Genomic DNA, 20,270 nt, shown 5'->3' with positions numbered 1-20,270 from the left:
GATAAATTGGTGCATCATATTAGCTGTGGCGGGTGTCTGCGTTGTTATGAAACGATATTACTGGCTAAATCAAAAGCATATGAATGTTAGTTTGGAAGAATATAAATAGTGTGCTGGCTTTAGATGTATCACTACACCAATTAGTGAATTCGAGGTTGGTGTGTACGACCAGCGGAACGAATATTGTAATGATCCACTCTTGCAAGATGATTTAACTTGATAGTACCTTTTGTATTAGACTGTATTATATATATATATATATATATATATATATATATATATATATATATATATATATATATGGAGGCACATTTGTGGTACTGTTTAATATTAGTTATTTCTTATTATCCTCAGGGGACAAATGTATTACTTATAATTTCTCACCATCACCTTGGATCACTATTAAAGATCCAAAAATTGTTAAAATTCTTGTTACGTTGACATGTCTGCAAAAATTTCAGTTAATGTAAAAATTATTATTCTTTATTAATTTGTATTTAAAATCATTAATTTTTTTATTAGAAATTTATATTTTGTGTGCATATGTGTATATTCAGGTAAATAAATATAAAATTTGTTCTTGGTTTTTAATGCTTTCTTATATATATATATATATATATATATATATATATATATATATATATATATATATATATATATATATATATATTTATATATATATATATATATGTATATATATATATATATCATTCTGGTGATTACTTCAGTTTCATTCCCTTCATTTACAATTAAAGGTGTGCAGTCAATTAAAAAATGACTGACTTACAAAAAATAAATTAAACTGACCTTTACCATCCATTTCAGTGATTACTTCTGTTCCATTTCCATTCTGCCCACTGTTAGATATTAAGCTGTAAGGCCAAATGAACTTGTGGTCTTGCAACAGCTGCTATTTTCAATTTCTCACTAACTGCCAGACCCATTTCAACTAATCTTGCCACAGACCAGCTTGACATTAAGAGCTTTTTGGTAGGAAAACCTATAAATGATTTTATCTCCAAAACCAATAAACTGTTTGTATAAAATTTGACAGAAAGCATCCACCGCTCCAGGGGCATAGCAGTTAAAGTTTCAGCCTCAGATGCAGGAGGTCGTGGGTTCAAACCCCAGTCAAGTCATACCAAAGACTTATAAAAATGGTACAAAATGTTTTTGAGGTTTGTGTAAATCGTACCAATTTACCATCAAATATGACTACTGTTACCAAAATTTTAAAATGATGTCTGTTGTCTGTCAACAATTGCCGTAAAGGCCTGTCAGATTTGTACAAATGAAACCCATCTGCTATCAAGTATGGCTGCCATTACTAAAAACAGAAGAAAACAATCATTAAATGAACTTCTAGTCAAGAACCACTGAAATGAATTTGAGCGAACGTGACAAAGCATATTTGTCTGAAGACATTTCAAGGTTATTTTACAAATGATTGCAGCATGCCACCAAATTGGCCATTTTTACTAAAATACTAAAACTAGAAAAACCTTTAGTAACTTTATATAAATAAATGCTTAACAGAATTTGACCACATTTGGCAGAATATGTCAGAGCATGAACGTCTTTTAGATTTAAAAGAAAGAAGCATGGTAAAATTTAAACAATAAGCACCCAGCTAACATAGATTTATTGGCCAACTTCAAATACATTTGACTGTTAGGTTCCAGATTTGTGAGTGATTTCAGGCCCTATTGGGTCACTTGTTACTGTCCATAATGTGAATATAAACATATATACCCCTTCAGTAAATAGGAATACCTCCCCTGCATGATGTAATTTGATGTTATTATGAGTCAAAACATCAAATGAGTACTGTCATCTAATACCTGCCACAAAGAGTGATTTTGTTCACCAAATTTGTTGATTTCTAGTATATTAGTACTCACGGGACCCTGTGAAACATTTTGCAATTGATTGCAGATAATGATAAGCAGAAAGGTTTATATCTAAGGTGGCGCTCACCAGATAATATGTACTTTTGAGAGAGTGACGTATGTAAGGTGAAGTAGTTCGCATTTAAAACATGCACAGTGGAGACAATGTTTGCATACCTCTATGCTACATTAATGTAATGTGGATGATATTTCATTTGGATATTGTACTTTTGGAAATTTTACATGATTTAAGCACACTGCTAACTAAAATGACTGCTCCCTTGTGTTAAAAAATCAGTCTGAATTAGTCTAAAGTACACTATACATAGCAGCTATTAAAATAGGGAAAATGAATTTTGCCAGACTAGACAATACCAGCTTCTGAAAGTGCAATGAATGAATTACCAAATATATAAAATGTAAAGAAAGTTATCGGCTCTTTTTTATACAATTGACCTCTGAAGTTCAGGAAGTGAAAATGACCAAGTAGAGCTAGCACTTTTTTGAAAGGTGCACATTTGAAGTAAGGCCAAGCTGTATACTCTATAACCCATAGTACACCCATCAATCATACACCAAAATAAAGGGAATTAAAGGTTCTTTGCATTATACCTAAGATATACAAGGTCTTTTTTAAATAGCCAGTATAACCAGTGAGGAAAGCCGGGGACATTCTTTTTCTTTAAATTCCTAACCCTATGCAAAATTCGAAACTGTATAGCGCCACCTAACAAAAATGACAGGACTCATTCTGGGTTGCCCACTGGTTAAAGAACAAAATTTACCTTCACTTTGAAGAGTGCCATTTTCCTTTGCTAACAAAATAACATGTATGCATGCTCATCCTACAGCTTTACCCAGTTATATCCCTGATCCTTCACAAATGCTTGGATGTGGGGACCATTTATACATAGACACAAATGCTTGGATGTGGGGACCATTTATACATAGACACAAATGCTTGGATGTGGGGACCATTTATACATAGACACACACATATCACTTATATGTCAAAAAATATTTCTCGTAAGGGATGATGCTGGTCCTAAATGAAATCGTGCCGATCTGGCAGCAAGTACATTTGCCATTTTAAAAAAATCTTATTGTCTTATTGAATGGATGTTTGCATCAACATGGAATTTTCATTGGAAGACTTTTTATGATGTCTAATTGGACCTTAATGAAAATGGTAACAGTTGGGAATGGTCTCAGGCATGTATTGTGTCCACCATGCTGACCCTCTTGAAAATCTTATTGATACTCATTCTTAATTGGTAGTTATATCCACATGGGTTTTTCAATGAAAGACTTTATATCCAATGTATTGTTGGTCCTAAATGAATATGGTACTAACATGATATCCAGTATTGCTTCAATGACATACATTTGGAAAGTCTTATCACTGCTTCCCCTGAGTGGATGGTTGTATCAGCATTTGGTTGCACTGAAAAACTTCTCATGATGTCTAGTTGGTCATAAATGAAAATGATCCTTGTCAGACATGCCTTCTGATGTTCATTGTGGCTGCCAAAGTGAGCCTGTTTGAAATCTTATTGCTACTCATCCTGAATGGATGGCCATATTAAATGGAGTTGTCACTCGAGACTTCATCAGATGTTTAGTTTGTTCCAAACGAAAATGGCACTTATCTGACAAGACTCTCAAAGATGGTGCAGTTCTGAGGAGTTAAAAAGAAGAATCTTGGATTCTAATAAATTCTTTTTGGCCATTAAAGTAGAATGTCTGTGTTTCCAAGGTACTGTTGTTGCCTGTATGGTAAGACACATTTATAACAACCTCTTGTGCTTCAGTAAAATAATTCGTTATATCCATAATTCTTTTATATCCTATAATAATGTACATATTGTACTTCACTGGGTATGCATTTACATTTTTGCAATAACCATAAATATATTGTATGTTTATTAAGGGTGAAATGATACACCTGTTCTTTGTATCAATATGATTCATGATGCACAGCCAGCGATACGATACGTATTGATACATATATGAACCTGATGGTCTTTCCATCTTTGGAAGGTAGTTGGTGCACTTTTATGTATGTTGGCATTCTTGGTTGTATTTCCAGTATGCAGACTACAGACAGACATATAGATATTATGTATATTATAGATATTATATATTTGTATGCAATTCTCATTGATGCCAAGGTAAAAAATACTTTCAGACAGATATCTTGTTGGTTGTCAGTGTGTTTTATTTAATGTTTTAGGCCATTTTAATGGTGGCTCCATTTAACTCACTTTAGCCACCAGGCCCATTGTTTCACACAGCATGGAAACATCATAATACCAATGACATTACGATATTATCATCAAAACAAGATATAATGAAATTTCCTCATGCAAAGTAGATTTCATCTAGAACAAATTCGGGTATGGGTATGAGGATGAATACCAACAAAATCTATCGTATTGTGCTTCTTGCAGATGCAAAAGACTGCTACAGCCATAGGTACTTGTATTTGTTAGTGAAGATAGAAAACTACTGACAACACCCAGTCTTGTAATAATTGTTTTAAAAACTTGCACAAGGCGATAAACTTGAGCAGTTTTGAAATTTGCCCCATTGCTGATTCTGTGCTTATTTTATTTATTCCATTGGCACCTTCATTCACTGGTTCAGTATCTCTGCATAAAAAGAGAAATTCCAAGTTTGTTCCCCATACACAATTTAAGGAGGGATACTGCCAGGATTTTATCTTAAGGGAGACCATTCCATTTGTCAGAAATAAGGGGCATTGGAAGAAAAGGAGGGAAAGGAAGAAACGGACATTGCATACTATTTACCAAACCTTTTAATATATCTTTTTTATGCTCCACTTTCTTAGAGCCATACTGAATTCAACATCTTTAAAATATGTCACCTCTAGTGACAAAAACATTAATCTATTAATTATATTTGAGCATACTCTGTTCATCTATGTACAAATTTTGTTCTGTGCTTCTTTTGGAAGGGGCATATATATATATATATATATATATATATATATATATATATATATATATATATATATATAGCTAAGCTTTGTCAGTTTGAATATGTTGGGAAACTGATCTTTATGACTGTTATGTACAATTTTCCAGAGATAAAAAAAAATGAATTCATTTTATACTTTTAAATTGTCTGTATTATAATTAGGCTCAGTATTCTGCCCTTTCTAAATTTAGTTTTGAAATACCACTGAAGGGGAGGCTGACCGTTATGTCATCTATTTTTGTCCATCCAACATGTACATGTGACTCAAATTTAATACCATGTTTGATCTCAAATCACATCCTGGTTATTTCCATCAACACTCTCCCAGCTCCAATAATTCAATATACTTCGTAACTTTAAAAATGATTGTCATCATCACTGCAATCAACCGGTATTTGCTTGAACAATGCCAGGAATCAGAAATTTTGGGCTTTCTAGGTAGCCATTGTTTTAAACACAAATTTGTAAAATTTCTTTCATGGAAGGTTCAAACCATGTGCCAATCAAATTTAGATTAACAACCATTCATAACATGCTTGAAGAATCCAGATATATGTAAACAGTTGCCTATCTGCAAAAAGAGATGTCATGACAAGAATGGTTAAATAAAAATTGCATACTTCACTGAGTACATTTTCATATGCAGGGAAATCAACTAAATAATTTGTGGGAGTTTCTGTGCTTCACTGTTCTCCAAGTTTGCGAATTCAAACAATTTTCACATAATTCATGCAATTGCACAGGATCTCTGTTTAAGCACTTTACAAATCAATTAATGACCTCTGTGTGAAGTTTCTCTGTTACTTTGCCAATACTTCCTGTTTGTCATGCAGGGAATAAGCTACATTCATTTCTGGTTGATGGTTTTCATTTAACCTGGACTGGAACAAGCAATAACCACCAATGAGAATTCAATGTAACATATTTTACTGTACGACACACTGGTAGTGTAGCTTTCAAATCAACCAAAGTAGACATGATACAGTTCAGTGTAGAAACTTCCCATAAAATGTGGTCATTAAATGATGAGTAAAGTACTTCGTTATACATGTGGAACATGTTTGGAATGTACATTATATGCTGAACGTGCTGCTGGGTTAAGAGAATTAACATGGGGGGTGCAAATTATGAGCCAGGACACTGTGCTAATTTATAGATGGTGAGCAAGTATTCTCAATAGTGAATAAAAATGAGTGCCCGTGACTGCAAATGCTATTTCAGACAAATTCTAATTTTAAAGAATAATAAGGCAAACTAATAATAGTTATTCATAACTGCTGAAGACTAAAATAACTTGCATATGGTAAGTATTTTGTATCAATTCTACTTCTTTTGTATCGGTATGTGTTTTAGCAAAAGTATCGATGCATCAGTAGATGAATCATTTCACTCCATATGTTTATAGATACTGTGTTTTACTGTAGCTGTACATGTACATAATTATATGGCAGTCAATACAGTCTTTTCTTTGGAAGCAGAGAAAACATGTTTCTTTGATATCATAATTTATTTTCTTCTGCCAACAAAAATACTTCAGTAAATGACAAATTAGTGATTATCATAATGTGTATGTCAACTGGTGCAGTTTCTCAGTGGACTTTCCCTCCTGCTGACACTTGGTTCAGTTTTACTATGGTCTTTCCCTCCTGCTGACACTTGGACCAGTTTTACTATGGTCTTTCCCTCCTGCTGACACTTGGACCAATTTTACTATGGTCTTTCCCTCCTACTGATTCTTGGACCAGTTCTTCTATGGTCTTTCCCTCCTACTGATTCCACTGGACAACAAATTTTTACAAAAGTCATGTTACTGAAATAAAATTAGTCAATTCTTATCAATTTTTATGTGCTGAACACGAATATGACAGTCAAATTGCAAAATTGGCTCTAGTTCTTTTGTAATCTGCAAGAAATTAATGTTTACATAACGAAATGCATTCCAATAGTAAAAGGTCAGCTGTAATAGCCTACCTATAAAAAATCAAGTCATTGACTACATCTTAGATTTCTTCGCCTGTCTCTTGTACAGCTGTTCGGGAGCATCTCTGAGGAGTGTCCAGCAGTAGTCAGCCAGCATTGTAGTGGACCATTTTCCCTGGTATCTTTGTTCCATTGTTGCGAAATCTTGATGAAAACGTTCGCCGTGTTCATCACTAACAATACCACAGTTGCTAGGAAAGAAATCCAAATGGGAATGAAGGAAGTGAATCTTTAGAGACATATTGCAGCCAAGTTTCTTATACTTCATCAACATGTCTTCTACTAGTTCCTTATAGTTTTCTGCCCTAACATTTCCGAGGAAGTTTGTAGAAACTAGGCGAAAAGCATTCCATGCTTGTTTCGCGTCACCTTCCAGCAAGTTGTTGAACCGGTCATCTTTGAAAAGCTCTCGAATCTGAGGACCCACAAAAACTCCCTCTTTAATCTTTGCTTCGCTGAGTCGAGGGAATTTTTCATGCAGGTATCGGAATGCTGGCAAAGTCCGGTCAATGGCTTTCACGAAGTTCTTCATCAAACCTAGTTTGATGTGAAGGGGTGGTAGCAAGATTTTCTGAGCCTCAACCAGAGCTGGGTGTTGGATATTCTTCTCTCCAATGGCTACATTCTGCCTGTGAGTCCATTCCTTCCTCATGTAGTGCATTTCCCTTGCTCGGCTATCCCACTCGCATAAGAAACACATGTATTTTGTATATCCTTGCTGCAGTCCCATTAAAAGGGCAACTACCTTCAAATCACCACAGAGGTGCCAGCTGTACTTGTTATACTCAATGGAATTCAGTAGCTGCCTTAAGTTATCGTATGTCTCTTTCATGTGGACAGCATACGCTACTGGAATAGATGGAAGAATGTTTCCATTGTGCAAAAGCACAGCCTTGAGACTCAGTTTCGAAGAGTCCACAAATAGTCTCCATTCTTGTGGGTCATGAGTGATTTTTAAAGCATTCATGAGGCCCTCAATATCGGAACAGAATATCAGATTACTTTCCTTTCTGAAGAAAGGCTCCAATTGCTGGTGGCGCTTTTGATATGCAGTAATTGTGACATCTTCTTCTAGAAGATTCCATTGTTGGAGTCTTGATCCTAGCAATTCTGCCTTGTTCTTTGATAAGTCCAAATCACGAATCAGGTCATTTAGTTCTTCCTGTGTCATTCTGTGTGGGGTTGATGATGCACCACAGTGAAAATCTGGATCACTGCATGCTGATGGACCAGGAGAAGAACAGGTCGACTCACCTTTGTCTTCGTCAGATGAATCAAGAGAATATTCTGCTGGAGGTTCTGGAATAGGAAGTCCCTCACCATGTGGAACTGGTCTCAATGCAGACGGAATGTTTGGGTAGACTATTCTCGACTTCTTTCGCTTCGTTATTCCGCCGGAAAGAGGAGGAACCAAGCAGAAGTAACAGTCATTTAGGTGGTTGCTTGGTTCTCTCCACACCATTGGGACTGCAAACGGCATTGATGACCTTTTGCAATTCAACCACTGTGAAAGCTGTGTTGTACATGTAGCACAGCATATATGCGGAGCCCAAGGCTTGTCTTGGTCACCAACCTTGCATCCGAAGTAAAGATGATATGCCTTCTTCACTTGAGAATTGATACTTTTCTTCTGGTTGGCAAATGTCACTTCCCCACAAATATAGCAAAAATTGTCCGCGGTATTAACACACTTTCGAGGCATTACTGTTCTTTATTGTACGTAAATGGATAAAATAATAAGTTTTATGTAACAGTAGCTTGAACTGTCTCGCACAACGTCTAAAATATTTTAAATGCTGAACCTATCTGATTGGGCTTTATATAGTACACTGCTTACGTCAGCTTCAGCAGCCGCCTGGCATTAGTATAATAGGCCTACACATGTATAGTACACTGCTGACGTCAACTTACTTCAGCAGCCGCATGGCATTAGTATTGCATTACATCAGAAAATGATGCAATCAACTGTGGATGATGTGAGCATGATGGTATTATGCAATGTTACATCATTATTCCGGATGTTGCTGCAGTCCTACTGGAGAAATTTACACAGTGAAACATAGAAAATGAGGTATATGAATATCTTCAAAACGAGAGCCAATACAAATTTTTCACGGTTATATTCGTGTTCGGCACACCAAAATACTACAGATTAGGGCCTTTTCAAGTCAGTAATGATTTCACTGTTGACCAGTGTTCTTGGACCAGTTCTTCAATTGTCTTTCCCTCCTACTGATTCTTGGACCAGTTCTTCTATGGTCTTTCCCTCCTACTGATTCTTGGACCAGTTCTTCTATGGAATTTTCCTGTTACTGACTCTGGACCAGATTCAATAGGGATGTTTGTCCTACCGACTCTTGGGCCAGTTTCTATAGGGACTTTCCTTTCTACTGACTCTTAGAAAGGTTTATCTAAGGGGTACTCTACAGATATTATGAACTTCTGAAAGAGTGACAGGTATAAGGTAAAGTTGATTACATTTGCAACATGCACAATGGAGAGACTGTTGCATGCCTCTATTTACTTTCATGTAATGTGACTGAAAATTAAATGGATATTGCCCCGGATGCGGGAGGTCGTGGGTTCGATCCCCGGCCAAGTCATACCAAAGACTTACAAAAATGGTACTTACAGCTGCCTCGCTTGGTACTCAGCTTTAAGAGGTTAGTGTTAGGACTGGTTGGCCTGGTGTCAGAATAATATGGCTGGGTGGGACATCATGCTACATGTCTGTGGCATGATGCCCCAGTGCTAGACATCTAGACATCACTATAAACTGCCACACTGCAGACATTGTAGCGATATGAGTGAAAAATTGTTAAAGCTATGTTAAAACGTCCAATTCACACACTCAATGGATATTGCACTTGTGGATATTGTACATGATTTATGCACACAGCTAACCGAAATGACTGCTCCCATGTGCTTAAAAAAATCAGTGTGAATTACTCAAAAATACACTATCTTTAGCAGTTATTAAAATAAGGAAAATGAAATTTGCCAGACTATATAGTACCAGCTTCTGAAAGTACAATGAATGAATTATAAAATATATGACATGTAAAAAAAAAGTTATCAGCTCTTATTTTTTTAATACAATTTATCTCTGAAGTTCAGGAAGTAAAATGACCAAGAACAGGTAGCAGTTTTTTCATAGGTGTGCATTTGAAGTAAAGCCAAGCTGTATACTCTATGACTCAAATTAGTCCCACCAATGATACACCAAAATAAAGGGAATTAAAAGTTCTTTTGACGATACCTAAGATGTACGAAGTATTTTTTTAAATAGCCAGTATAACCAGTGAGGAAATCGTGAGAAATATTTTCCCTAAACATCTACCCCTATGTGTAGAATGCTGCCCTAGGGACCTTCCCTCTAACTGACTTTTGGACCAGTTTCTCTTGGGACTTTCCCTCCTAGTGACTCTTGGACCTGTTTTGCTAGTTATTCTGCTTAGACATATACCCTTATTCATTTTATCTTTTTTATTTTCAGATATTGTGAAGCAGATCATCATGAATTACACAAGATTTATTAATGCAGTTAGTTTGGCAAGAAAGCCTTCCCCAATACGAGTGCTGAGTAAGTTGAATCACAAGCTAACAAAATGGATCTTTTCAAATCTTTGATCTCTTGATTGTTGTAAAGTGTAAAAAAAATATCTTCCAACAAAACAGGAAAAGTGTAGGTATTTGTGTGAGACTAAAACTGGACTTTAGTATGTTCCAAACCATGTACTGCAAAATATATGTATTGGGAAATTTCATGGGTCATGAGGTATATCTCTGCATCCGACACCTACCCCAGAACAACATTTAGGAATGTCAGGTTTACAAGGTCCGACAAGCGACTTAACTGCAAAAATTCTCAGGATTCAATCAAACAAAATCCAATTATTGTTTTTTGTGTGCATCATTCTTTGTTTTGCCTGCCACAACAAACATAAGTATAGCACTAGAAATGTTTTGTACCAAAAGATTTTTGAAAAATGTAGAATCAGATTTCATTTATGATGCAGCCCTTTGTCTTGCTTTGTGTGAATGTGAGACATGAAGTATGAATGGTATAGCTTGTAGAGATGAATTATCAGAATATGAAATGATTGCAATGATAACAAAAAAATGAGAGAATGATTAGCTACATATTATTACAGTAATTATGGTAACTGGATTGATGTCAATTTAATGTACAGATTTGTGGAACACTTCATTAATTTGCATGAGTGAAAGTTGAAGAATATACAAAATGTTAATGAATGCTTTTCAATTGAAAAGGTCTCCAAAAATGTTGGACAAATTTCTCTACTGTGATCACCACTCAAATGATGTTTATTGTAGCTGCCATAGCCCACAGCAGTCCACCATCAATGATTTCCATGGCAGGAGGGAACCCAAATGTGATGACTTTCCCAATACAGTCTGCAACACTCACTCTCAGGTTTGCTTTGAACAAAAAAAGAACAAAAGTTTATTATTTCATTATAGCTGTTACATTTTCAAAATCTTGGATCAGGTCAAATACTGCATGAATGCGCATAACATTTAATGGCATGTTAATAATCATTCCTTTCAATATTTTCAGAACCAGTTTTTTTTAAAATAACTTTATTTAGCACAACACTAAGCTCGAGCTCAATGCCCCAGGCCTGATACCATATATACTCATGTATTAGCACTGACTGCAACTTGTATAGATGCTGATCTTCCAGCTCATAGTGTGCCACAAGATCCAGATCTATGCAGTTGGTAAAGATTAATCAATTAAACAAACAATATTGACCTTAATATGCTGGTGCAGTATATGATAGCAGATCAGTGTCGATGTTGTCTGCAGTTTGATTTGACTTAAAAGCAAGTATACCTGAAGTACCATATTTATATTTTTATATTGATGATGATGTATTATATTGTCTATAATGTTTCATATCCTCTAATTTTGATATACCTCCATAAGAGTCCTGATCATTTTTGTTCTATGAGGTTTGCAAGAGTGAACATTTTATTCTCGCAAAAAGCATGCGTAATATTCTAGTTTTGGAAATGGCTGTAAATTAAGATGTCATGTTATAATTTTTTATCTGCAGTAGGAAATGAAAATAAAAGAAATGTGTGTGAAAAATTACATTTAGTATGATACATCTTTGGTATGGAGAAACTGAAATTAGAAGATCCGCCCAATTCTATGAGCCTAGATTCTCTTTCTTGTCATATTATATATATATAATTAAAATCCTGAACATTTTGAGCTTTCTTAAAAAGTATAAAACTTTTGAGTCAGGCTGTATTTACCTTTAATTCTCCAGCCAGACATTTCTCTGGCAGAACTTGAAGAAGAAAAAAATTGTATTTCATTACCATGCATAGGAAAAAAGAACAGTAAAGGAATCTTGACGAAAGCGTTTGGTCATTGCCTGAATTAACATGTTCTTCAGTTTTCAAATGAAGACAAGATACTTTACTTGCCTTGAGTGGGCTGCTGCATGTGGTATTGTGATCTTCAAATCTAATTGCACTCAATATTATGTTTTTCATCTTTCCAGATCCACTATAAACCATCATGTTTAAGCCTCAAAACTTCCACTCATTTGCACTCATGGCAAGAAAGAAAATGCAAATGACTTTTGCCATTATATACATTACCTGATAATGTTAACATTAGGAATTAATTTTAGCTTCCTTCAGAAAGACCAAATAGCTTGTAGTTCCTTTGTAAATAAAATTTATTGATTCTAAAAATAGTATCCATGGGGAATAACTCTTCCATATAATATAATAATTACAATCCATGGTCACTGCTAGGTGGCCGCTTGTATGTCCAATGTTCTTCAGCTGAAACTTCCCTCAGTATGTGTGACATCGTATTGATGTACACCCTGAAATCCATCAGATTACTTTGGAATTTTCAGCCATTTGTCTTCAAAGTTGGTAGTGTTTTGGTGAATATTTTTTAATTCAAGCATTGGTAACTGTATTCCTTGTTTTTTCAGCATTTTTGCATATTTGCTGCCAACCTGGTCACCAGCCATGCCAGTTTAAAAGTTTTTGTTATTTGTGTGATGTAAATAGATTGTAGGCACTGTTTGACATCTTCATATTTTCATAAGTTACAAATTTAATTTGTTTCCAGCTTGCACCTTTTTTTTGTGGTTCATTACTCAACTCAATCAGTTTTCATTGTCAATTCTGACACACAATGGCGACTAGATGCACTAAGTGTTAGAAGTTAAGGTCTCCAGAGACACTCATGAGACATACCTAAGGTGTACTATACTTATGTCATCTTAATCTTGCAGTGGTTGCACGAGTTGATCAGTTGGGACTTGGTCCATGGTTCTGCAAAAACAGTTGGAAGGCTGGAAAATATGTTTGAGATAAAAATCTTCAGACATTAAAGTGCTAAAACTTGATCCAGACACTGAGTTTGTTGCCAGTATATAAGGGTATGCCTCTGTGGCCCTTAACCTTCCCAAGATTGTGCAGACTTCATCTTTAGCAATGCCAAGATTGTGCAGACTTCATCTTTAGCAATGCCAAGATTGTGCAGACTTCATCTTTAGCAATGCCAAGATTGTGCAGACTTCGAATTTAGCAACCAGTTAACTGGAGTAGGAACAATGGGAGACTTGAGGCATAATATGTTGCCACTTTCTCATTCTCTGCTTGAATCTCAGATGAGAAGAGATAACACTGAGATAACACTGCAGAATTCGGCAAGAGATTTTCTAACTTGCATATTGTCCCACTCTTCTACTATTGACACAGATATAATGTGAGAGCTTGCTTCCCATTTTTGGCATCACCATGGTTTTAAGTTTCCCCACATTCTGAAGCAGGGCAAGAGTGCCTACAAGTCTCTATGCAGGAGGTTTTGTGAAGACCTCTTAGGAGCTTTCCCACAAGCCATCTGTACTGTCTGCCACTGTTTTAACTCAAGACCAGTCTGGCCAACAGGCTGACTGACAGTCAGTTGCCACTTTTGATCAGAAATTTGTTGTAATGACAAGTTGGACTGCAAATCTTCTGAATGTTCCGACATCTGTGAAACATTTGATCAGTCCATCCATATACAGCCATATCACAACTGGCACAACTGACTCCTGCGACCATCCAGCTCTGCCCATCTGCCCATCCAGGTAACAGGTCCATAATTTATGGCTTATCCTGTGGACAGGTACCAGAACATGCCTTTTATTTCCTTCCACTTGTTATAATATATGCCGATATGAATGGCTTCCCAGATGAGAAATGACCCTCAAGTGAATGCAGGGACATCTTCAGTCAAGTTACAAACCTACATGGTGCTATCGAGTGGACAGTTTAACTTTGAAGTTTCAGTCAATGGGATCTTATCTCCAGCCAAAGACACATACTTCTGTCATCAAACCAGGCATATTATTTCTATTCCTGCTGTCTCTTAATATAAGCATGGTTACTGATCATCAGTATGACAAGATCAAGGACCCTGGTAACTCCAAAGCTACCTTCTCTGAAAGACAGCTGCCATCATCTTTTTTTTTCCACCCACAGATACCGAATGTACTTGGACACCTACCACACAGACATGCAGAGTTTGGATATAAATATAAACATATCTGCCCTGCTTTTCTGTTAAACAGACTGTTGAGTGTTCCAGACATTGTCAGAGTTGGTGAGAAAATGTCAACCTTATCTGTGTTTGACATAGCTTCACTTGCAGTCTTGCAGTATGCTGAGAAAGCAGATGCATTGGAAAAGTTGTCACTAGTGAAGTTCACTGCACTATGGCAACGATCTTGATTTTTTCATGCAACCTAGACTTTGTGAGACATGATGCTTTCCTTCACTTGTCATCACTCAGGCCCATCAGTCCTTGGTCTTATCCTAATTGCATTTTGGTTTTCCTCTCCTGTTCAGAGATTGTACAGATGATGCAAATTAGCAGGCTAAACAAGAATTTTCTCATGTCATCTCTTGCCTTTTCACCTGCATTAGTATCAGCTCCAAGGGCAAGATAATCAGTTAAAGAAGGACCAGCAGATGAACTCTGATTGACAGAAGTTATTCTGTCCGCAATAGGAACTTAAACTACCACAATCATCACAGGACCAAAAACATTCTAATATGGGGGAAGGAAAGTGATTCTCTCTTCCCTGTGCCTTTGAATAAATATCAGTAACACTCTATTACTGCCACTGTTGACAACATTGTCAAACTTGGACAGACTGGTTTTCAGACAACAAATTTGGTATCCAGTTGTTTCAGAGAAGCTTCAGGTCTTGTTCACCAGGCCCCACTTGCCGTTTTCTTTGACAGAAGTCCCAGTTGATCCAGAGAAGGCATTAATTTTGAGAATCACAAAAGAAACTCTCCAGGTATTTACTCATTACTTTTGCTGGACACCAAAAGTGAATTGAAAACTGAAGCCAGCTTAAAAACTTTATTGTTGCAACAAGGTTGTGGATGGAGTTAGAATGGTCAGTGTAGCTTAACACAAAGAGGGGCGAATATATGATCCATCTTGACAGATGCCTGTTTTCATTTTTTCATTTTCTGATCACCCATTTTCACATAAAAGTTTCTTTGTTTTGTGCACCTGGGGACCATGTATAACTTTGAGTCACACATGTATTGATTCGTCCTTTGTCCAAAAGCCTTTATCAAGACAACTGACCACATCATGATCCACTTCAAGTTCACCTTGGCAACAGCAGCAGTAATGTATCTGAACAACAGACTCGATAAACAATTGTTTAGTTTTATTCTGATTCAAAATCTGAACAGTTTACTCTGCATCCTCTCTCAAGTATAGATTTCTTGTGAATGGTGATTTCTCATCTCAATTCAGTTTGCTTTCCCACTGATCACATTACACCGATGGTCAAATTCATCAAATCAGTGTCCAAGAAAGGCTTGGATTTCCATGCATTTTCTTTGATTCTTTAATGATGCTGAAACCCATTTCATCATGGCTGACTATTTATGTGCTTTCTGTAGGTAGATCTTTTAACTCTGATCAGCTGCTTTTCCAGTCTCGTAAGTCACTGTGACCTGATCTTGACACAGATAAGACTCTAACTGCATTATTGGCATGACAGACAGTAGTTGTCATCAGGAATACCCTGCAGAACCCCCCTGCTGGAAGTTACAGTCTCTAGGGACAGCAGCATGCATGGTTGCGGTGCCCACTTTTTGCCACACTTCACTACGATCAGTGGTTACTGGGTACTGGAGGGGAAAGCTTTCACATAAATCTCTTGATAATGAAGGTCATCATCAATGATTTTCTTTCCAGGCAGAATCTTCTCAGCAGGAAGGTTGGCTGCATAATGTTGAATGTGGTGGGTAGGAGTGACCAAAATCGGTTTATCTTTGAAGAGAAGAGAACCGATTCTGCTGGGTCCAGTGGCCCAGACATCTGCATGACCTTGTTAAGGCCAGCACAACTTTGTTATGGTCATGATTTGAGAGCTTTCACTTTATTCACCTAGAATTTTTCTTCAGTCAAAAAACTACATTTCTCCATTCTTTTTGTCAGAGGTTTCAAGGTAATCTCATGGTGTTAGCTATTATCACTCACTTGCATTGCCTTTCATTATGAGAGTGGTTTTATCTTTCATGTGAGGATCGTGTCCATGCTGTAACATGCTTAAAAAAGGGCTGTCAGAATACCCAGTCACATTATCCTAACACCAGGTTGACCAGTCCTAACACTTACCTGTTACTGCTGAGTGCAAAGTCAGGCAGCTGTTAGTACCATTTTCACAAGCCTTTGGAATGACTCATCAGGGGTTTGAACTCATGACCTCCCACATCTGAGGTGGACACTCTAACCGCTTTGGCCACTGGAACAGTCTAAAATTTGTTGAAGGATGACCTTAAGTTTCAAACGCTTTCATGTTGGACAGGTAACTTACTGAAAATTATTCAAGGCTTGATGTTTTTGTTCGAAGTCTTGAAAGTTCAGATAGTTTGTTTCTTTGAAAAATATCTAAATTGTTATAGTTTTCAGAGTAGAGCACCATTACTTCTTGAGTTGTAGAACTGTCTTAAAAAGTTGGATCAAGAAAGAATTCTTTAAAAAAAATAACTCATTATTTTTATACTCTTCTTGTGATTTTCTCTACAGAAATGGCACCACCATTCATATGGGTGAGGAGCTCATGCAACAGGCTTTGCAGTATTCTCCTACACGGGGGTAAATATTTTGCAGCTTTTTTAAAAAACATTTCTAGCATTCTGAAAGCTCAGTGAATTCATGCTTATCAAGATATTGATTTTTTATATAAGTTTAAATGATCAGTTAAAATGCTAACAAATTCAAAGTATTGTAAGAATTAGGTTTCGTTTGTCTTTCTCATTTGTTTCCAATTTTAGCTGTGTAGTATGCCGCTGACTTTTGTTATATCAGGTACAAGGGGACATAACTTGTTAGCTTTACGCATATGACTAGTATTTTTATTTTTAACTAAACATTTACATTTATTTAATGAAAGGCACTGTTCAGCTAATGGAACTACTTTTAAACTTAGCAGCTTTGGTTAAACACATTTTCTTTGGTGTGCAGGTTTTTTCACTATTACCAATCAGGACCACCATAGAGATTTTTTTATCAAAGGTCAACCAGGAATTGTATTTATAAATGTCCGTTTTGTCTTGCACAGTGAGTTGTGAGTCATGTGCATATTTTACTCTCTTATCAATAACTCAGAAATATTTAGTCCATATTGCCTCATTTTTGTAATGTGGTTAATCGCAAATGCTTGTGATGCATATTTATCCTGGCTATACCCTTATTTCTTGTGAAAAGATTCATGCATTAAAAAGAGTTACATTCTAGCAACCGAGTCAGCAGTGTTAAGATTATGTTTTTTTTTTAAAAAATTCATATTCCATGTGTACTGTTTTTTTCCTGATATTTTGTTCTGATTTCAGTCTGATCTATGTAAACAGAAAACTGTAATCATTTACAAGCAGGGCACTGCAGTTTCACAGAATACTTATTTTGGACATTACAAAAATTCTAGTCAAAAAAGGAAATTAAATGTTTTTTATGCTTTTGTTCAGTGGGTTTAAGTATCAACTAATTTTTTTGGAAAAAGCTTGTGAATATTTACTTACTTTTTTTCACTGATGGACAATGTATATAAAAATTGACAAAATTAACAGCAAGTGAAACGTGCATAAGATACCCATTATACAGTATATATTCAGTTTGTATCAACAGTTTATATAAGAAAGCTCCAGTGTTGGTCAGTTTTCTCTCCTGTTAAAAATAGCTTGTTAACATCAAAAATAATTCCTGGAACAGAGATATAGGCTATACATATCAAATGAAAGTTCTTCAGCTATATGATAAAAATATGAGGGCATTAGTATTGTTCTTCATTGAAATATTTTATTTGCTCTGCAGGTCATAGACCAGAAGAGCTTATGGGATGTCCTGTTGCCCATCCTTCCATTTCATTAACACAAGTTTGTTTTTGCTACTTCTAAACTACTTGGAAGATTGCCATGAAACTTTGCAAAGGTGTTCATAACATGGTCTAGTTTGTCCTTAATTAGTTGGTTCTAAATGCAAATGTTGCCAATCTTGTATTAAATATGGCCGCCACTAGGGCCATTTTGAAAATCTTGTTCTTGCTGCTTCACATGAATGTATGGTCATATTGGTATGGGGTTTTTGTACAAAGGTCTTCTAATGATGTCTAGTTTATCTTAGATGAAAATGGTGCTGAACATAATCTACTCTGGCCACCACAGTGTCTGTTTTGAAATTTTCTCATGAACGATTGTTTCAACGTGCAGCAGTTAAAATGAGTATGTGATCTTAACCTGTAAATTCTTTTGGATAGTAGAGTATCTGTCTCTTTGCAAGACTCTGTTCCACCATCTTCACATCTCGATTTGTTAACTGCAAACGTATATATAATATTTTGGGACTAGCATTTATCACTTGAGGGACTGAAATGCAGTAATTTGGTTTATATTTAGATAAATATTCTGCATGTTCTAACATTTTTATTAAACATATGGAAAAGGTAACATGTACTCTCTTGCACCTTATGATGGACTGCCGGGTATCTGTCTTGAGTATGTTACAGACAGCTTTCTTACTTTTTACCTCTTGCTTTTTTTCTTTTTTTTGCTGCCACAAATATGGATGTGGCTTATGGTGTTACTGTTGTTTCTCCATCCTTCCATACATCATCCCATTCTTCAGTGTGTCTTAAGTTTTGCATGCAGGTCAGTGAATGTATGCATTGAAAACAAGGGGTTCACAGGGCATTTGTATTCTTTCAACTTAATCATTTGTTTTTTAAAATGATGGAAACCCTGTATTGTATTGTTTTGTATTATATAGTATTTATGGAATCCTGTTATTATTTTCTCATTCAGTACCAGACAGTTAAACATTTCTAGTTATGAAACCAATGCATTAATGGTGTTGCAGTTCTTACCAGAAAACACAAATATTTTGTTAGGAAAGATTTCATTGACATTACTTTTCAATTTCTTGCTGTTCTGTTGTTAAAGGCTGTAATTGTTACAATGTATATAAAGAAATATAGTGTACAAGCTTTTGTTGCATAGTAGTATAGCACATTTGTAAATTTCAGGCTTCCAGGCTTGTTGGAATGGGTCAAAGGTCTACAAGAGCACATACACACACCTCCCTTGTTAAACAAGAAGGACCATCCAGGGGCCACGGACATCCTTATAACCAATGGCAGTCAAGATGGGATTGCAAGAGTAAGGATGCATACTTTTACACAGATAAATGGTTGAGTGGATAGATCAGTGGGTGGATGGTGAGTGAATCATAGAATGGAGAAGGTATAGACAGAGAGATAGACCAGTGCTCAGAGACAAAATATTTTCAGACTCAGGCCCAGGGCAGATGACTTCAAAAAGATCAATAAGCCCTGACTCAAATTCCATGTACATGAAAGTACAAAGTACCCAAATTAATTACTATTATTTTGACTCAGTGTTGAAACTGCTGTGCTTTAAATATGAAAATAAATAAATAAAATCATATTAAACTGACTTTCGCATTTATTAACCTCAAAATATTTCAGATAAAGCAATGATTTTTCAGTGTCTTGATGTCTTGTCAACCTTTGTCCAATCATTCTAGTGCTCAAAGAATTTTTCAGTCACAGGGCAAGACACTTTTAAAAATAAATTACTTTCCATGACTTAAAATCCACTTATCAGAGAAGACTGTACTTATTACTAATATTTGGACACACCCACCCTGTCCAGAAAAATGAAAAGGTCATTTCTCGGTACAGCTCTTCCCTGCTATAACACACTTTGCTATAATGCAGTTCCAGATATAACATGGAAATGCAATGGACCCTATAACCAAAATTATGTAAACTATAATTTTCAACATCTGTCAGCTGAAACTTTACATTG

At 35.9% G+C, this 20,270-nt stretch overlaps 1 protein-coding gene across 4 annotated transcripts in view; it reads left to right on the top strand.

Moving 5' to 3' along the window:
* Positions 1-20,270, top strand: part of LOC149807753 (kynurenine/alpha-aminoadipate aminotransferase, mitochondrial-like) — a 66,636-nt gene that overhangs the window by 312 nt on the left and 46,054 nt on the right. For 3 of the 4 annotated variants that reach the window (XM_089970103.1, XM_089970073.1, XM_089970084.1), the window contains exons 2-5: positions 10,366-10,452; positions 11,208-11,307; positions 16,975-17,043; positions 19,466-19,598. In XM_089970103.1, the coding sequence (XP_089826229.1) occupies positions 10,386-10,452; positions 11,208-11,307; positions 16,975-17,043; positions 19,466-19,598 (369 nt within the window). In that variant the 5' untranslated portion in view covers positions 10,366-10,385. Of the gene's footprint in view, positions 1-12; positions 155-10,365; positions 10,453-11,207; positions 11,308-16,974; positions 17,044-19,465; positions 19,599-20,270 lie in introns of those variants that run through there. The other variant, XM_089970093.1, reaches the window with a different exon arrangement.

This window comes from Sinohyriopsis cumingii, chromosome 1 (genome assembly GCF_028554795.1).
Source record: "Sinohyriopsis cumingii isolate HCF-2022 chromosome 1, ASM2855479v2, whole genome shotgun sequence".
In the NCBI taxonomy this organism is placed as follows: Eukaryota; Metazoa; Mollusca; class Bivalvia; order Unionida; family Unionidae; genus Sinohyriopsis; species Sinohyriopsis cumingii.
The sequence above is the reverse complement of the archived record's forward strand: the minus strand, read 5'-3'. Positions and strand labels throughout refer to the sequence as shown.